This window comes from Pecten maximus, chromosome 18 (genome assembly GCF_902652985.1).
Source record: "Pecten maximus chromosome 18, xPecMax1.1, whole genome shotgun sequence".
NCBI classification, from domain to species: Eukaryota; Metazoa; Mollusca; class Bivalvia; order Pectinida; family Pectinidae; genus Pecten; species Pecten maximus.
Window position 1 is genome coordinate 11739266 of NC_047032.1, and position 19872 is coordinate 11759137.

The 19872-nt window shown below is 37.5% G+C and overlaps 1 protein-coding gene across 1 annotated transcript; it reads left to right on the top strand.

Moving 5' to 3' along the window:
* Nucleotides 1-720: 720 nt before the first annotated feature.
* Nucleotides 721-11798, top strand: LOC117316678 (protein ABHD13-like). Its single transcript, XM_033871384.1, has 7 exons — nucleotides 721-1074; nucleotides 3380-3602; nucleotides 4185-4285; nucleotides 5490-5743; nucleotides 5907-6011; nucleotides 10493-10600; nucleotides 11031-11798. The coding sequence occupies exons 1-7, from the start codon at nucleotides 840-842 to the stop codon at nucleotides 11121-11123; spliced, it is 1119 nt and encodes a 372-aa protein (XP_033727275.1). The 5' UTR covers nucleotides 721-839; the 3' UTR covers nucleotides 11124-11798.
* Nucleotides 11799-19872: the final 8074 nt, after the last annotated feature.

Here is a 19872-nt window from a genome sequence, read left to right on the forward strand (position 1 = left end):
GGGGACTCCCAATCACTTGGTTTTCTGGCCCCTATATCTAATCCCTATTTTCACTAATCCTTTCACTTTCACTTGCAACAAACCGCGGGTCTAGTTATTTTAAGCATTGCGTTTATATTTTACTGTTTTGTAAACTGATAGTGTTTGGAAACAATAATGATTAGTTTTTTTTCTGTGTACATTATCTTATATTGTTACTTTTTAATTTTGACCGTCGTAGAAATAGCTCTACTAAGCTAATGTTTACTGTCCAAACATACGACACAAAATAAAAACTCTTGTATCTTGTATCTTTTTGTAGAACTTCAAGATATGATAAAATACCATTATCAACATTTGTAAAGGATTCTTTACACGTCGTAAGACTAGTTTAAAGAATGAGTTTGGTCTGTTATTAAATATGAAAACGCAAGCAAACGGTAATTTATATGTGGCCAAAAATGTATCGCTTGCCCTAATCATATGAATTCTATTTGCCGCGTTTGTGAAATTAGATGTCGAGACCTAGAGGAAGGGCGATAACTCCAAGAGCAATAATTAAGTAATTTTGAGTATTGAAGCAGATTCATCTCAAAACACGAGTCTACTACAAATAAACAAAAGCAGATCATTATATAAATAGTTACACATGCGCACGATATATATTTCTATCGCTTGCTATAATGCACATCAATTTCTTTGATAGTATGTGGTAAGTAATGACTTCTCCCTCGCCTGACCTATGACCTCACTCGCCAAACAAACATGGACGTCAGAAACAGACAGAGACACGTTTCAAAGTGGTGACAAAGCGAAATTAGAAAGAAAAGATAGCTAAATTATATATTTTACACGTTGATATGCCACAGAATGTAGAAATTGATTCTCTCAACAGAAACGCTGAGTCTGATTCAAATACACCCTCACCAGAGATGGGGAAAGGATTTCGAACCATCGAGTGGGTAACTCGACTCGTTTTCGCTGTTGTTATGCGCTTTTGGAAACTTTGTACTTCTGCAGCCCTCATTCTGTTGCTGGCATTCTGGATGACAGGAGGCGTGATAACATTCCTCCTCCTCATCTTCGCTCTCATAGGTAGGCATTATGACGGAAGTGAAGTGACGTTATAATATATCTTTATATATGCGATTAATCATACTTCGGCAAATCTGGTAATATTGTCAGGTTTGCCTGTGTATGGCTCACAGCCTCACACTATAAAATAGTTTGCTATATGTTATTACTAGTGACTCCATCTCTTTATTCGCTCGCTTGAAGTTCAAATGAAGTGAATTTGATATCAAATTTAAGGTTTTTTTCGATCGGATAAATGTTGTTATTGTATAGGTTAAATGGCATAGCACACGGTACTCCAATACGTACATGTATAAGAGGTCTTAGTCCGCCTGATTGCATTGGCGAATCTGCGCGCCTGTCAAAAGTTTCTCGCCGTGTTGAACCTCTAACATTGTTGGAGTAAGCACATGGGTACTCGAAAGACAGTAACCCTGATATTTACAGTGCACTGGGGAACCCCCACATGAGGAATTCAAGTCATTTCGGTACCCATGCAGTCGTTTCGGTACTTTCAGAAGTTGTTTCGGTACTTGCGAAAGTCACTTCGGTACTTACAAAAGAAGTTTCGGTACTTGTATATAAGTGTAATTTTTTACCAATAATGAATGTCTAAGACCTTTTTTGGATGATTGTTATGCTATTTTTACCCAGTATTCTGAATGAACAAAGGGAAAAAACAGAATAAACGTCCCTGAGGTAGACTATATGTATGTAATAATTGACTATATTCATTCCATTCGAGCTCAACAGAATTGCTTCATTGTTCAATCATTTAAGTACCTCCTATTATCATCATCTTAAATCTATCAAAAGCTACGATTAGAGTCCCTACAAATGTCAGAGGGTAGAAGACATGCAGTAGATGACTATATCTTCCTCAAAATTGTACCGCATATATCTATTTCCGCCAATTTCGGTTGTTTGAACAATTTTTAATCGTTGCCAAATTACAATGAAAATTATAAAAGCAAATTATTGTTTGCAAATGATATAAATATAGAATATACCGGTACGTAAAGATATTGAGATAAGAATTGCTGGTGAAAAGTGCTGTCGAGAATGGATAGTTGGCAGTTCATTTTAAGTACATTCTCTTCTATAATAAATGACAAAAAGGTAAATTTTCAATTTTGTGTTTTTATTTTCATAATCATCCATCCTATGAAAAAAACAACAAACAAGTAACAATAAATATAGAACAGTTAACAGTACACGCTCATTCATCTTCTTTACCTAACACGCTATACGTTACACTCATTCATCTTCTATAAGTTACACTGATTCATGATGATCTTCTGTAAGTTACACTGATTCATGATGATCTTCTATAAGTTACACTGATTCATGATGATCTTCTATAAGTTACACTGATTCATGATGATCTTCTATAAGTTACACTGATTCATGATGATCTTCTATAAGTTACACTGATTCATGATGATCTTCTATACGTTACACAGATTCATGATGATCTTCTATACGTTACACTTATTCATGATGATCTTCTATACGTGACACTCATTAATCTTCTATACGTTACACTCATTCGACCATCTTCTATACGTTACACTCATTCGACCATCTTCTATACGTTACACTCATTCGACCATCTTCTGTACGTTACACTCATTCGACCATCTTCTATACGTTACACTCATTCGACCATCTTCTATACGTTGCACTCATTCACTTTCTATATGTTACACTCATTCATTTTTTTTACATTACATTGAATAAAATAAATCGCCAAGTATATTATTTCGAGATATTCTGATCTATTCAGTTAAGAAAACAACCGTTGCACAGTGGGATCACATTTGAAGTTCGATGTACATGATTGTATAAACAAATCAGACGGTCATGATCAGGTAAATGTTAAATACCAACAACTAATTGATTATCATTATTTAATGTAACAATGAAACTAGACAAAACAACTCTTATAGTACCGAAGTGACTTAAATACCGAACCGACTTCCAAAAGTACCGAAACAACTAGGTACCAAAACAACCTAATCCCCTCATATATGTTTTTTACTCAGGAAAACAGCTACAGTGTACAAAGAAACACGTTTTCCTCAGGGACTTGGTTCAGGTGAAACACCAGTTGATTGGCTGAGTTAGTTGTGTGAGTTTCATAGTCAGATCTGAATATATAGCAAAATTTGCCCCTGACCAACTGCCAAAATTTTTTGGCGAGGGGACTGGGGACCCAGTGGATCCAGAGCAACGCCCTGGTAGGGGGTTCCAAGGGGGGCGAATTGGTCACATTATAGGATAAGTATTATCATCATATTAAAATTGGTTAATTTTTAAATTACAGGATTGTTTTACAATGCTCAGGACATGTTGTTATATTACCCGGATCAGCCACCACAGTCTCGACTGTTTGTACAGCTTCCTAACACAGTCAACCTTCCATACGAAAATCACTTCATCCGCACATCAGACAATGTTCGAATCAATGTTGTCCTCATCAAACACACACATGCCAATGCTCCGACTGTGATATATTTTCATGGCAATGCAGGAAATATAGGCCACAGGTAAGAATTTATGTCAGACTTATTTTTTATGATTTTGAGTTTTTATAAATACATAATCACAAAATGACTATTTCAAACAAATTATGTGCCTTTGAGATATTGGCAAAACTGAAATGCTTCCTCCATTCCAAAAGACATTTATACAATATTGCGTTTTTTTATATTGTTTTTAATTTGAATGCTGTGTCACATTATTTACCATCTAACATTGAATTTAACATAGTGTATATAAGACAGTGCTGATAATTATAAGAAAAGCCTTTAAAAAATGTATTACCAGGGCTTTTTCTCACTGGTTTGGGAAAGGGCCTTTTTGTCTCATTTTTGGAAGAAAATTGGTGAATATGGGAAAGATTTTTTTTAGGAGTAAACTGCAAATTTTGGGAATTTGGTTGAAATATGAAATAATTTCAATGGGAATGGGGCCCATTAATGGCCCCCAAAAGCCCCCAGAAAAATCCCTGATTACATATATAAATATTTAACAATACCTTTTATCTGCATATATTAAGATATGTAAATTCATAAGTTTATTGCTAGTGTAGAAATTTGGGAGGTATAAGATTGTCACTGTATTTGTAGGCTTATAAACAGCCATGGATTTTTTACCTCATGTGGTGTGAATGTCCTGCTGGTGGAATACCGAGGCTATGGCAAAAGTGAGGGATCCCCCTCAGAAACAGGCAAGTTTTTTCTATAAATAAGTATTGATCATATTTTTACCAGTGAAATATCGAAAATTAAGTATTCCAGAAAAGTGATATTTTTCACATTACAAACAATGACGAGGAAATTGAAAGCTAACCCGAAATACTTTGCTATAAAAAATGTTATAAACAGAATATGTAAGAGTATCTTAAGTAATACCAAATATATTTCACTCGCATAGTGCACACTCATAATAGGGCTGTTTGTCGTAAATGTGATATTAATAATTTCTATGTTTGTTTGAACATAATTATAGTGTATATTTCATGTAAGTACTCATGATCATGTTACTATTTTTAGAAAAAGGAAAGAATAAATAATATGGCAGGTTGCCTTCTAACTCCATGTTGCTTTTGTCAGCATATACAAAAACAGTCAAACATGTGCATAATCCAGGCACCTAGCACCACAAAAAAAGTTTCATCTGATCACCTGCTCCAAAAGCAAAAAACGATGTTGGAGAATTCAAAAACAAATATGAATTCTTTTTTTTTGTATCACAGAACACCTATGGGGCAGAAAATGTTGGCCCATGGCCAGTAGCCTTTTACTTCCACCTCAATCTCCAATTACATACCTGCTATGTGATGTAGAATACGAAATCATTGCTATTGATATTCTCCCACAGTTCACCAGTTTATCTCCAGTTTTACACTTCCCCTATAGGGTATGACAGGTTGCAAATGTGGAAATTCATGCACAAATCATGTGCATTTTTTTTGCAAACATACCTTGACCACCGATTTAATATGCAATTATTTGAAGTGATGGGAGAAAAATAATCATTCCCTACCTAGGGAGTGTGACAACGAAATCTCAACCCTCGGGGAAATTCATGGACGTTCATGAATTCCCTCTGGTTTGGTTTTTTTGTCACACCCCCAAGGCAGGGAAAGATTATATTCCTACACACAGACACTTCATCTTCTGTTCCCACAGTAAACGATGGAATTACTACTGGATACATCCAACTCTATACCCTGACACCACTAGGGATCAGTGTCTAAGGATAAATGTTGCATCACTAGCCATATTCTCACTAATTCAAGATATTCACTTTTTGTACGAACTGAAAAATTTTGGGAGGATGTTTGACCCTAAAAATGTTATGTTGGACAGTCAATGTAATGTTTATTATGTTATTATCAAGCTTAATTTGTATACTTCCTTATGTTTTAGGCCTGTACAGAGACGCTGAGGCAGCTATTAACTTCCTATTGGGTAGGAATGATATAAACAGGGACAAGATTGTGGTGTTTGGACGCTCACTAGGTGGCGCTGTAGCAGTATGGCTGGCATCACAACCATTCTATGCACAACATATAGCAGCCTTAGTTATAGAGAACACTTTCACTAGTCTGCCTGAAATTGGAAGGACTATATTTAATTTCAAATTAATGGAACTTTTGCCTGAAATATTATTTAAACATAAAGTAAGTACATTGCATTTTTCCTCCACTTAATTATAGACAGTTTGAAATTTCCTGTGAAGTTTAAATAGCTTTGTAAATATATACTGCACTGTTGATACAGTAATCATGCTACATGATATTATGATCATATTTTTTATTTCTAACAATTACATTTTATCTCCAGTATCCATCAGTTGAGAGAATTAAAAATATATCTCAGCCAACCTTATTTCTGTCAGGACAAGCTGACGATCTCATTCCGCCCAAAATGATGACAAAGCTGCATCAGGTAACATGTCTTAAATTGATTAGCATACTTGCCAACTTTCCCGATTTAGTCGGGAATTTCCCGATTCCAGACTCCCTGCCCCGTCTCCCGATCGTATAGATAAAACATAGTGTATTCTCCCGATTTTGGAGAATATGTCTTGATAACCCCGTATGGAGCCCCTATTCATCTTGTTAGATTCACTAAGGCCTATGACAGGTAACGCTTGCTGGCTGGTGAAAGACATATGTGTGGGGCATTGGTCAGTTAACTGACCTGCTCACAGACCGTAACGAAATTCTGACACTTCACTGACTGCATGGGTGACAATACCCCGATAAATAAACAATTAATTAAAACTAATCAAGCTGAGGACGCGTGGTGATGGTTTTGTAGCAGGTCAGTCATGGTTGATTGAACGCTTGTAAATGGCTTCGTATACTGCCTTTGATGTCAAGCGCATAAACGACCTCTACTTGACAGTATATCTCGGACAGAAAAAGTGAAAACAACACTGGCAATGTTATCAACGGAGTATCAAATTTGACAGATTACTTATTGAAATGTTATCTACATTTAAACATTAACTGATCTTTAGATAATTAGCACAAGGAAATAAATTCACAATAACGACCATATAGACCGAAGGCCTGGTTGCCGGTAGGTAACGTCGTTTCAATCACCGTAGCATCACCATACTTCGTGTCAATTAACAGAGACTTATTTTGGCAGAAACTTTCCCAATTCACATTTTGAAAGACAGAAACATGTCCACAAATACTCACTTTCGTAAACTAAATACTGTCATGTTAAAACTTTGAATTTGAGTATCAGTCCCCATCTACAAAGTACTGAGTTGCAATTAAGCCTATATAGTGATTACAACTGCTGGTACAGCCCTTTTTATTTATATATTTTTGTATCATTGTCTTTGTTGTAATCCAAAGGAAACATTTGAAATTTCATTCAGATATTATATATTGTACTCTAGATATTTATCGTGACAGTTTAGGTATTTTCTTTTGAAGTTTACTGCTGGAGAGAAAGCTTGATAGAAAGTGATATCATTGTGATAATTTGCATTTAATTGACTGACATCTATCTAACAACATAATTTTCATAACATATCTAAGTAAATACTTTTATTTAGAGTGAACAGTGAGTTAAATCATTTCCAGAAATAATTAAAAATGATGTAATTTTGCAGTTTTTTTTTGTAACTTGTTGCTTATATAATTATCTTTCCAAACTTGAATAAAAAAGAGCATTGAAATAAGTTTTCCCCCCTTTTTTTCAGTGAGGGAAGGAAGCTTAAGTGTTCATGCAAGGGATTTATTTTCCAATAGCAAATTATCTCCCCTTAGTTTTTGTTTGCTAAATGTGTCGCACATGAAATGTGTTTTCCGGTCAAAAATGTCGCTCACGCACTTTCTCCCCCATGAGAATTTTAAAAAGTTGGCAAGTATGGATTAGTATTTATTCAATTAGAACAAATACCTGTATCTCATTGTATCTGCGGTTTTTAGATAATTTCTACCTACATTATAAGTTTAGCAGGGTACAAATTCAGCCAAACCTGTCCTAAATGTCACCCAACAAACCTGTTGGCCCTCTGTTTTGGTTTTCATGATTCTGAGAAAGCCCTGTTTTGGTTTCATGATTCTGAGAAAGCCCTCTGTTAATATAAAAAAAAACTGTTGAAAACGGCCACACGTTCATAACAAAACCATGTCTGTAAAGGCCACCTATTTATAACAAAACCCTGTCTATAAAGGCCACCTATTCAAAGCAACCCTGTCTATAAAGACCACATATTTATAACAAAACCCTGTCTATAAAGGCCAACTATTTATAACAAAACCCTGCCTGTTTTGGTGTCTAGTGTAACAGTCCATACATATACCTGTAGTAAAAACCACATGCACACTTATGTCTGTCTCTCACTCTCTCCCTCTCTCCCTCTCTCGGCTGTGATGAAGTCACGAAGGAAGACAATGCTGTTACTTTTCCATCAATGTTGGAGTTGTTAACATTTCACTTGTGTTAAGATCCATTGCTCCAAACCAAACTTAATAGGTAATAGGTTTATAGGTACATTTTTAGGTCATCTGACCCGAAGGGTCAGGATGACCTATAGCCATCATGCTTCGTCCGTCGTCGTCCGCCGTGCGCCGTGCGCCGTCCGCCGTCCGTAAACTTTTCACATTTCAATCTTCTTCTCAAGTTCCACCAGTGGGATTAAGCTGAAACTTGCCTGAAATGATCCTGAGATGGTCCTGACCAAGTGTTGTTATTTTTCGGGTCAGTCCGAAATCCAAGATGGCCGCCATAGCCGCCATTTTGAAAACACATTTTAAAACTTCTTCTCAAGTTCCACCAGTGCTGTTGGGCTGAAACTTGCCAGAAATGATCCTGAGATGATCCCGACCAAGTGTTGTTATTTTTCGGGTCAGTCCAAAATCCAAGATGGCCGCCATAGCCGCCATCTTGAAAAACACATTTTAAACTTCTTCTCAAGTTCCACCAGTGCTATTGAGCTGAAACTTGCCTGAAATGATCCTGAAATGATCCCGACCAAGTGTTGTTATTTTTCGGGTCGGTCCAAAATCCAAGATGGCCGCCATAGCCGCCATCTTGAAAAACACATTTTAAACTTCTTCTCAAGTTCCACTGGTGCTATTGAGATGAAACTTGCCTGAAATGATCCTGATATGATCCCGACCAAGTGTTGTTATTTTTCGGTTCGGTCCAAAATCCAAGATGGCCACCATAGCCGCCATCTTGAACAACACATTTTAAACTTCTTCTCAAGTTCCACCACTGCTTTTGAGCTGAAACTTGCCTGAAATGATCCTGAGATGATCCCGACCAAGTGTTGTTATTTTTCGGGTCGGTCCAAAATCCAAGATGGCCGCCATAGCCGCCATCTTGAAAAACACATTTTAAACTTCTTTTCAGGTTCCACCAGTGCTATTGAGCTGAAACTGGCCTGAAATGATCCTGATATGATCCCGACCAAGTGTTGTTATTTTTTGGGTCCGTCCGAAATCCAAGATGGCCGCCATAGCCGCCATCTTGAAAAACTTATTTTAAACTTCTTCTCAAGTTCCAGCAGTGCTATTGAGCTGAAACTTGCCTGAAATGATCCTGATATGATCCCGACCAAGTGTTGTTATTTTTCGGGTCGGTCCAAAATCCAAGATGGCCGCCATAGCCGCCATCTTGTAAAAAACATTTTAAACTTCTTCTCAGGTTCCACCAGTGCTATTGACCTGAAACTGGCCTGAAATGATCCTGAGATGATCACGACCAAGTGTTGTTATTTTTCGGGTCCGTCCGAAATCCAAGATGGCCGCCATAGCCGCCATCTTGAAAAACTTATTTTAAACTTCTTCTCAAGCTCCACCAGGGCTGTTGGGCTGAAACTTGCCAGAAATGATCCTGAGATGATCCCGACCAAGTGTTGTTATTTTTCGGGTCGGTCCGAACTCCAAGATGGCCGCCATAGGCGCCATCTTGAAAAACACATTTTAAACTTCTTCCCAAGTTCCAGCAGTGCTATTGAGCTGAAACTTGCCTGAAATGATCCTGATATGATCCCGACCAAGTGTTGTTATTTTTCGGGTCGGTCCGAAATCCAAGATGGCCCCCATAGCCGCCATTTTGAAAACACATTTTAAACTTCTTCTCAAGTTCCACCAGTGCTGTTGGGCTGAAACTTGCCTGAAATGTTCCTGAGATGATCACGACCAAGTGTTGTTATTTTTTAGATTGGTCTGAAATGCAAGATGGCTGCCATATCCGCCATCTTAAAAAACACATTTTAAACTTCTTCTCCAGTTCCACTGGTGCCATTGAGCTTGAAATTGGTGAGGATGTTAAGGAAGGAGTGCCAACAAAGTGTTGCTATTTTTTCGGCCTTGTAAAAACTTTGGCATGGCAGCAATGGCGGCCATTTTGTAACATGATTGCGCAATCATGGTTTTCCTGAACAACACCTATTTCAAACTTCTTCTCAAATTCCACTGGTGGGATTCAGCTCTAACTTACCAGAAATGATCCTTAGATGGTCCAGACCAAGTGTTATTATTGATTGGGTCGGTCAGATATCCAAGATGGCCACCATGGCCAACAGTGCCACTATATACTTGCTACAGAGAATGCATACTACAATAATATAAGGGTTTTAATTTAGAGTCAGATGACCGTTAAGGCCCCTGGGCCTCTTGTTTTTGTATATCACATAGTGGACATCTCAACACACCATTTATTTATGGTCCAGTGAATCTGGAAATTAGGGATGCTGAAACTTTTAGGTTTTGTTTTAAGTTCAATTTCTAAAAATGTATCGATGTTATTCTAACCAAACCAGAAATATAGTTTCATTGTAGTATTGACATCTCCACACACCCTACAGATTAGATTTGTCATCTCACTGATTATAGCCAGTGTTACATACCTGATATATGCTATGCATCAATGTATTTATGTGCTTTCCCTAGGTATCTGGTAGTGGAATGAAGAGAATACATAGGTTTGAACAAGGTAGCCATAACGAAACTTGGATGTGCTCGGGCTACTACGAAGCTTTTCTACAATTTCTTAGAGATGTAAGTTCACCTTTTTTGATAGTTTTCTTTGACTGCTTTTATTCTAGAGCACCTGCCACGTAACCTCATGTGAAGATCTGAGGTGCGTGGTGTGACGCTCCCTGCCTATGTCGGTTTGTGTTTCTTGGGAAGCTGTGAAGCCCTTGGGCGAGACACTTTACCATAATTGCTCTGGATGGCATGCGACGGGTTGTTCAGTGAGGTAGTCACCAACTACTACAAGGAGACCCTATCCCAAAATGGCACCTGCTGTTCATGAGGTGATAAACCAAACAAACAAACAAAAAAAAAACAAAAAACCAGAAACCTCAGTACTGTCATCTTATTTACCTGCTAGTTCCTCATGCAGTATGTACAATATGCATTAATCACGTTTTTGCTTACAGTATATTTTCTACTGAAATTAAAAATATGAATCATTTTATTTCAGGTTATACAAGCCAAGTCTGCTAGTCAGACTCAGGATCAAAGTCAGCAAGTTGTGAATAATTTCTCCTCCAATATAAACATGACACAAGTATAATAATTAGCTTAACGTTGTGGATGGCTATTGACTTTGACTGGGATGTAAACAAGTATAGACCAAAATAAATGTACTGACTTACTTGTACACCTACAAAGTATGAATGTACCGTAATTATCCTCAAATAAACCCCCTTCACTGGTGTAAGATTTTATTATTGAAAGGAATATATATATATATGGCGGATTTGTGACCATTTTAGTTTTAAAGCTGGTGATTCTGCAAAAAAAGAGGAAGGGAATTTACTTGTTGACTGGGGTTTATTTCTAGATGAATACGGTATACAGGATTTTAAATGTTTTCATTTCATATGACATTTTCCAGTTTGCTAAAATGTCACAGCCCTTTTATGCAAAGTAAACCTTATTAAGTTGTTATACTGCCATCGTTTTGTCATTAAATGTTTGGCCATATATTGGGGAATATAAAGTAGAAGAGAGGAAATGGAAATATGTTAAATGGTATATGATGATTTAATTGGTATTACATATGTAGATGGTATGTTTGGTATGTTGCATTGTATATGGTATATATAATGGTATGTGTGGTGGTGTGTTTTGGTATATTTAATTGTATGTTACATTGTATGTATGGTATGTTATGTATCGGGTATGTTTGGTATATGATGGTATGTTCGGTATGTTTAATGGTATGTTTGGTATGTTTAATGGTATGTTTGGTATGTTACATTGTATGTTTAATGGTATGTTTGGTATGTATGGTATGTATGGTATGTTTGGTATGTTTGGTATGTATGGTATGTATGGTATGTTTGATGGTGTGTATAATATGTTTGGTATGTATGGTATGTTTGGTATGTATGGTATGTATGGTTGTTTGGTATGTATGGTATGTATGGTATGTTTGATGGTATGTTTGGTATGTTTGGTATGTATGGTATGTATGGTATGTTTGGTATGTATGGTATGTTGATGGTGTGTATAATATGTTTGGTATGTATGGTATGTTTGGTATGTATGGTATGTATGGTATGTTTGGTATGTATGGTATGTTTGATGGTGTGTATGATATGTATGGTAAGTTTCATGGTATGTAAGGTATGTTTGGAAGTATTTAGATTGCAAGTAAAACAAGGAAAGTACAGTGCATGACTTTGTGTGATTTTTTTTTATCAAAATTAGACTTGTATGATTTGAAAACTAATATGATTAACTAAAGGATGTTGTAATGTGTATCTAAGTAAGGGTACATTTACATTGAGCTAGTCTTCAATGCGTTTTGTGTGTAGCTCTTATTGATTAGAGATTCATAACATTGTGAAGCTTGTGTCAATACTATTAACCATTACCAGACATTTATATATCATAGTAAGTCAATCTGAAATTTATAGTATTATTATAATTAGGATGCTCGAATTTTATCTTTTGTATAAATTAATATTTGTGATATTACATATATGTTTTTCTTTAAAAGATGTTTTATTGGTTATTACAGTGCAACTTCCGAAAACCGAACCTTCTAAAAACCGAACACCTCTGAATACCGAACGAATTGTCATTGTACGGAATTGGTCCTTCTTTATTAGCTCACCTGCCCGAAGGGCAAGTGAGCTTATGCCGTGGCGCGGCGTCCGTCGTCCGTCCGTCGGCCGTCCGTCCGTCCGGCCGTCCGTCCGGCGTCAACTTTCCATTCAAGCAACTTCTTCTCAATAACCAAAAGGCCTAGAGACCTAATATTGGGCCTGTAGCATGCTGGGGTGAAGGGCTACCAAGTTTGTTCAAATGAATGACCTTGACCTTCATTCAAGGTCACAGGAGTCAAAAAGGCTAAAATCTTCAAACGACTTCTTCTCAACAACCAACAGTCCCAGGGAGTTGATATTGGGTCTGTAGCATGCTGGGGTAAAGGGCTACCAAGTTTGTTCAAATGAATGACCTTGACCTTCATTCAAGGTCACAGGAGTCAAAAAGGCTAAAATCTTTAAACGACTTCTTCTCAATAACCGAGAGTCCCAGGGACTTGATATTGGGTCTGTAGCATGCTGGGGTGAAGGGCTACCAAGTTTGTTCAAATGAATGACCTTGACTTTCATTCAAGGTCACAGGAGTCAAAAAGGCTAAAATCTTTAAACGACTTCTTCTCAATAACCAAGAGTCCCAGGGAGTTGATATTGGGTCTGTAGCATGCTCGGGTGAAGGGCTACCAAGTTTGTTCAAATGAATGACCTTGACTTTCATTCAAGGTCACAGGAGTCAAAAAGGCTAAAATCTTTAAACGACTTCTTCTCAATAACCAAGAGTCCCAGGGAGTTGATATTGGGTCTGTAGCATGCTGGGGTGAAGGGCTACCAAGTTTGTTCAAATGAATGACCTTGACCGTCATTCAAGGTCACAGGAGTCAAAAAGGTTAAAATCTTTAAACGACTTCTTCTCAATAACCAAGAGTCCCAGAGGCCTAATATTTGGCCTGTAGCATGCTGGGGTGAAGGGCTCCCAAGTTTGTTCAAATGAATGACCTTGACCTTCATTCAAGGTCACAGGGGTCAAAAAGGCTAAAATTTTCAAACGACTTCTTCTCAATAACCAACAGTCCCAGGGAGTTGATATTGGGTCTGTAGCATGCTGGGGTGAAGGGCTACCAAGTTTGTTCAAATGAATGACCTTCACTTTCATTCAAGGTCACAGGAGTCAAAAAGGCTAAAATCTTTAAACGACTTCTTCTCAATAACCAAGAGTCCCAGGGAGTTGATATTGGGTCTGTAGCATGCTGGGGTGAAGGGCTACCAAGTTTGTTCAAATGAATGACCTTGACTTTCATTCAAGGTCACAGGAGTCAAAAAGGCTAAAATCTTTAAACGACTTCTTCTCAATAACCAAGAGTCCCAGGGAGTTGATATTGGGTCTGTAGCATGCTGGGGTGAAGGGCTACCAAGTTTGTTCAAATGAATAACCTTGACCGTCATTCAAGGTCACAGGAGTCAAAAAGGCTAAAATCTTTAAACGACTTCTTCTCAATAACCAAGAGTCCCAGAGGCCTAATATTTGGCCTGTAGCATGCTGGGGTGAAGGGCTCCCAAGTTTGTTCAAATGAATGACCTTGACTTTCATTCAAGGTCACAGGAGTCAAAAAGGCTAAAATCTTTAAACGACTTCTTCTAAATAACCAAGAGTCCCAGAGACCTAATATTTGGCCTGTAGCATGCTGGGGTGAAGGGCTCCCAAGTTTGTTCAAATGAATGACCTTGACTTTCATTCAAGGTCACAGGAGTCAAAAAGGCTAAAATCTTTTAAACGACTTCTTCTCAATAACCAAGAGTCTCAGGGAGTTGATATTGGGTCTGTAGCATGCTGGGGTAAAGGGCTACCAAGTTTGTTCAAATGAATGACCTTGACCTTCATTCAAGGTCACAGGAGTCAAAAAGGCTAAAATCTTTAAACGACTTCTTCTCAATAACCAAGAGTCCCAGGGACTTGATATTGGGTCTGTAGCATGCTGGGGTGAAGGGCTACCAAGTTTGTTCAAATGAATGACCTTGACTTTCATTCAAGGTCACAGGAGTCGAAAAGGCTAAAAAAAAAATAGACGACTTCTTCTAAATAGCCAAAAGACCCAGGGACTTGATATTGGGTCTGTAGCATGCTGGGGTGAAGGGCTACCAAGTTTGTTCAAATGAATGACCTTGACCTTCATTCAAGGTCACAGGAGTCAAAAAGGCTAAAATCTTTTAAACGACTTCTTCTCAATAACCGAGAGTCCCAGGGACTTGATATTGGGTCTGTAGCATGCTGGGGTGAAGGGCTACCAAGTTTGTTCAAATGAATGACCTTGACTTTCATTCAAGGTCACAGGAGTCAAAAAGGCTAAAATCTTTAAACGACTTCTTCTCAATAACCAAGAGTCCCAGGGAGTTGATATTGGGTCTGTAGCATGCTCGGGTGAAGGGCTACCAAGTTTGTTCAAATGAATGACCTTGACTTTCATTCAAGGTCACAGGAGTCAAAAAGGCTAAAATCTTTAAACGACTTCTTCTCAATAACCAAGAGTCCCAGAGGCCTAATATTTGGCCTGTAGCATGCTGGGGTGAAGGGCTCCCAAGTTTGTTCAAATGAATGACCTTGACCTTCATTCAAGGTCACAGGGGTCAAAAAGGCTAAAATCTTCAAACGAGTTCTTCTCAATAACCAACAGTCCCAGGGAGTTGATATTGGGTCTGTAGCATGCTGGGGTGAAGGGCTACCAAGTTTGTTCAAATGAATGACCTTGACTTTCATTCAAGGTCACAGGAGTCAAAAAGGCTAAAATCTTTAAACGACTTCTTCTCAATAACCAAGAGTCCCAGGGAGTTGATATTGGGTCTGTAGCATGCTGGGGTGAAGGGCTACCAAGTTTGTTCAAATGAATGACCTTGACTTTCATTCAAGGTCACAGGAGTCAAAAAGGCTAAAATCTTTAAACAACTTCTTCTCAATAACCAAGAGTCCCAGGGAGTTGATATTGGGTCTGTAGCATGCTGGGGTGAAGGGCTACCAAGTTTGTTCAAATGAATGACCTTGACCGTCATTCAAGGTCACAGGAGTCAAAAAGGCTAAAATCTTTAAACGACTTCTTCTCAATAACCAAGAGTCCCAGAGGCCTAATATTTGGCCTGTAGCATGCTGGGGTGAAGGGCTCCCAAGTTTGTTCAAATGAATGACCTTGACTTTCATTCAAGGTCACAGGAGTCAAAAAGGCTAAAATCTTTAAACGACTTCTTCTCAATAACCAAGAGTCCCAGAGACCTAATATTTGGCCTGTAGCATGCTGGGGTGAAGGGCTCCCAAGTTTGTTCAAATGAATGACCTTGACTTTCATTCAAGGTCACAGGAGTCAAAAAGGCTAAAATCTTTTAAACGACTTCTTCTCAATAACCAAGAATCTCAGGGAGTTGATATTGGGTCTGTAGCATGCTGGGGTAAAGGGCTACCAAGTTTGTTCAAATGAATGACCTTGACCTTCATTCAAGGTCACAGGGGTCAAAAAGGCTAAAATCTTTAAACAACTTCTTCTCAATAACCAAGAGTCCCAGGGAGTTGATATTGGGTCTGTAGCATGCTGGGGTGAAGGGCTACCAAGTTTGTTCAAATGAATGACCTTGACTTTCATTCAAGGTCACAGGAGTCAAAAAGGCTAAAATCTTTAAACGACTTCTTCTCAATAACCAAGAGTCCCAGAGACCTAATATTTGGCCTGTAGCATGCTGGGGTGAAGGGCTACCAAGTTTGTTCAAATGAATGACCTTGACCTTCATTCAAGGTCACAGGGGTCAAAAAGGCTAAAATCTTCAAACGACTTCTTCTCAATAACCAACAGTCCCAGGGAGTTGATATTGGGTCTGTAGCATGCTGGGATGAAGGGCTACCTAGTTTGTTCAAATGAATGGCCTTGACCTTCATTCAAGGTCACAGGGGCCAAAAAGGCTAAAATCTTTAAACGACTTCTTCTCGATAACCAAGAGTCCCAGAGACCTAATATTTGGCCTGTAGCATGCTGGGGTAAAGGGCTACCAAGTTTGTTCAAATGAATGACCTTGACTTTCATTCAAGGTCACAGGAGTCAAAAAGGCTAAAATCTTTAAACGACTTCTTCTCAATAACCAAGAGTCCCAGAGAGTTGATATTGGGTCTGTAGCATGCTGGGGTAAAGGGCTACCAAGTTTGTTCAAATGAATGACCTTGACCTTCATTCAAGGTCACAGGGGTCAAAAAGGCTAAAATCTTTAAACAACTTCTTCTCAATAACCAAGAGTCCCAGGGAGTTGATATTGGGTCTGTAGCATGCTGGGGTGAAGGGCTACCAAGTTTGTTCAAATGAATGACCTTGACCTTCATTCAAGGTCACGTCGATCAAGTATGCTTAAATCTTTAAATGACTTTTAGTGAAAAGCCAAAGTGCAGAGAGACATTATATTGGTCCTGTAGCATGCTTTCAAATAACTGCAGGATCCATATATGAAAAGATCACTGCATTGCAGGTGAGCGATTTGGGCCCATTGGGCCCTTGTTATAGTATTAAAAAACTTCCAAATACCGATCCCTCTGAATTCCGAACACCGGACTGATTTTGTGTCCGGTTCCTGTTAAAATATACCAAAAATTACTTCTGAAAACCGGCCTTACCTGGGCGATGATGACACGAGGTCAGGCCAGTCAACCGTGAAACAACAACTGTGACGGGTATTGTGTGAAGCCTTATTGTCTCGGGACCTACGTAGGTGATTTGTACAGGTATCCAATATATACCCCAAGGGGGCATTATGACGGAAGGCCTAGTGTATAATCAACACGACAATTATGAAACAATGCCACATTTCATTGAAGCGCGTCGGTTCGTTGATCTTCTCAATGCAAGTAGAGCTAGAAGCCTGAGTTTCGCATTTAATTTAAATGAGGACCAAAAGGGGTTGTTTTCGTAAAGAAGCCCGTGATGTTTTTTTTAGACAACAGAGATGTCGGAAATACGACCAGTATCATCTGATCAATTGTAATTGATATTGAAACAAAACATCTTCACACCCTTTAATATTATTTGATGTGTAAAATATTCTGTATCGGACTATTGGCCCCATCCACATGACGAGGCTTCACCGGATGTAACAAAATGTAGGCCGATCGTAAAGTGTAGTTGTACATGTGAAAATACTGTTTAAAACTATTGTTATAGTCATTTGCCTTTCTTATATATTCTGCAATATAAACATTGATTAACTTTCATAATATGCATATTATTCAGACAATCCAAATTGTCTAAGTATGTACGTGCCGTTTTGGAATCGGGTGCATTCTAATAAAACATCGTCCAACCAATTATATCCGGAATTTGACCGTTCATTTTTCGATCAACTTCTCCAAACCGAACCCTCTATAAACCGAACAAATAGTCATGTCCCATGCATGTTCGGTTTATAGAGGTTCCACTGTACAAACATATAGAATTTATCTGCATATCACACTTGTTTGCTGGGGTTTTTTTTGTAGAAAATTTAAAAATGACAATGATGGGATTTTAAACATTATACGCTGCTATCCATGAAAAACTATACACAATTTGTTCGTGACCCACCTCGATTTCAGGGAAGATCAATGAAGGAACCTGTTTTCCAGAATATTCCAAAAAAAATGTGGGACTTTTTTTTTAAGATGAGCCATTACATTACACTTTTGAATTTATACCTTTTGAAAATTTTGTCAGTCTGTGAAAATATCCTTTCAATCTAACAAAATTTCTAAAAAGATATGATATTACAAAAGTGTTGCTTTTTGAGTATTTGTAGATCATCAATTACCATTGACTATTTTTAGACTATCAAGCATTATGATAAGATGTTATCTGACAAAAAATTGAAATACATGTACATAATAATTATTACAATCCCCTTTAATAAATTTCAAAATATTGTCTGCAAAATGTATATAGGAACTTATAGATGGCAGTGTATTTGATATTCACTGCTGATGAAATTTATTCTGCTAATTCATGCTTAAAAGTGTTTTTAGTCCTCATTGATTACAGACGTGTTTATATTGGAAACGCGTTAATCCTGAAATACCGAATAAACAGATATATTAAAAGAAAATTTCATACATTGTTGTATATCAAACTTGAATTGGATATACACGAATTTACCATGGAAATTAATGTTTACTTTATTGATGTGAATTTAGAGCACCTATACATCCAAAATATCAGTTTAAATACAAGGTACAAAGATTTGAAATCAGGTATAGGGTCATAATTATTTTGGTTTTAGTCCACAGTGTCAGATTAGATGAGTTAATTCAAGCCAGTTTCCTGCAGGGTGCTGGATTACACAGGTGAATCCAACCAAATACTTGTGTCAGATTAGACAGGTTCATCTAACTCAATGTTTTGTGTCCAACAGGAAGACCAAATTTCTTGCTTCCTGATCAATGTAAATAAAGTATTTTCCACTGTTGACTGGTCAATATTTTTGACTGTTGACTGGCGAGAAACATCCATGTGTGCCCAAACACTAAAATTATTACGATGAAGCGTCTTTCTGAACGTGATTTGTGAAAAGTATCTCTAGCAACGCCAAGCGATGGCTGCTAATTCGAAGACGGAAAGGTGCAAAGAATTCTTCAATTAGGAATTGTTGTATCAATAAGGCATGAAGTTGTATATCAAGACAGTCTACTGAATGGTTTTTTCTGTATTTTGTAATAATTACTCATCTGCGTTTAAAACATGATGATAAAGCAGATTATGAAAAGGAAAACAAAGAAGAACAATTATGCTTAGTATATATTATACTGTCCCTGATGGTAGGTTATAATTATCTCCCTTGATATGTGTTTATTTCCCTTGATATGTGTTTATCTCCCTTGATATGTGAAATGTTACAATTACGCTTCATGTTACCTTAAAGGTGACAAAAACCTTGTTTTATTGTCGTAAGTAACTTAAGCATTAAAATCACTTGTTTAAAAAATTATAGTTTATGTTTCAAGCTCAAAAAACCAACGTATTATATACTCAGAAACAAGTATGAATTTTGTGTTTGTTTAGCAATAACTTTAATCTGATAAAACTTTTATTTGTACTTGAGGTGTTTTTTTGGATAAATTAAAATGGAGAGTAAATAAAGGTATGGTTTTCAATCAGATTGCATTAGTACTCCTCAGATGTCATTTCATTAGTATGCTGTATACTAAATATCTTTGATCAGGTGAAGAGTTGGGCAAAACTGGCAGATGTTTAAACTGCAGCAGAAATTCCTTAGTATGTAATG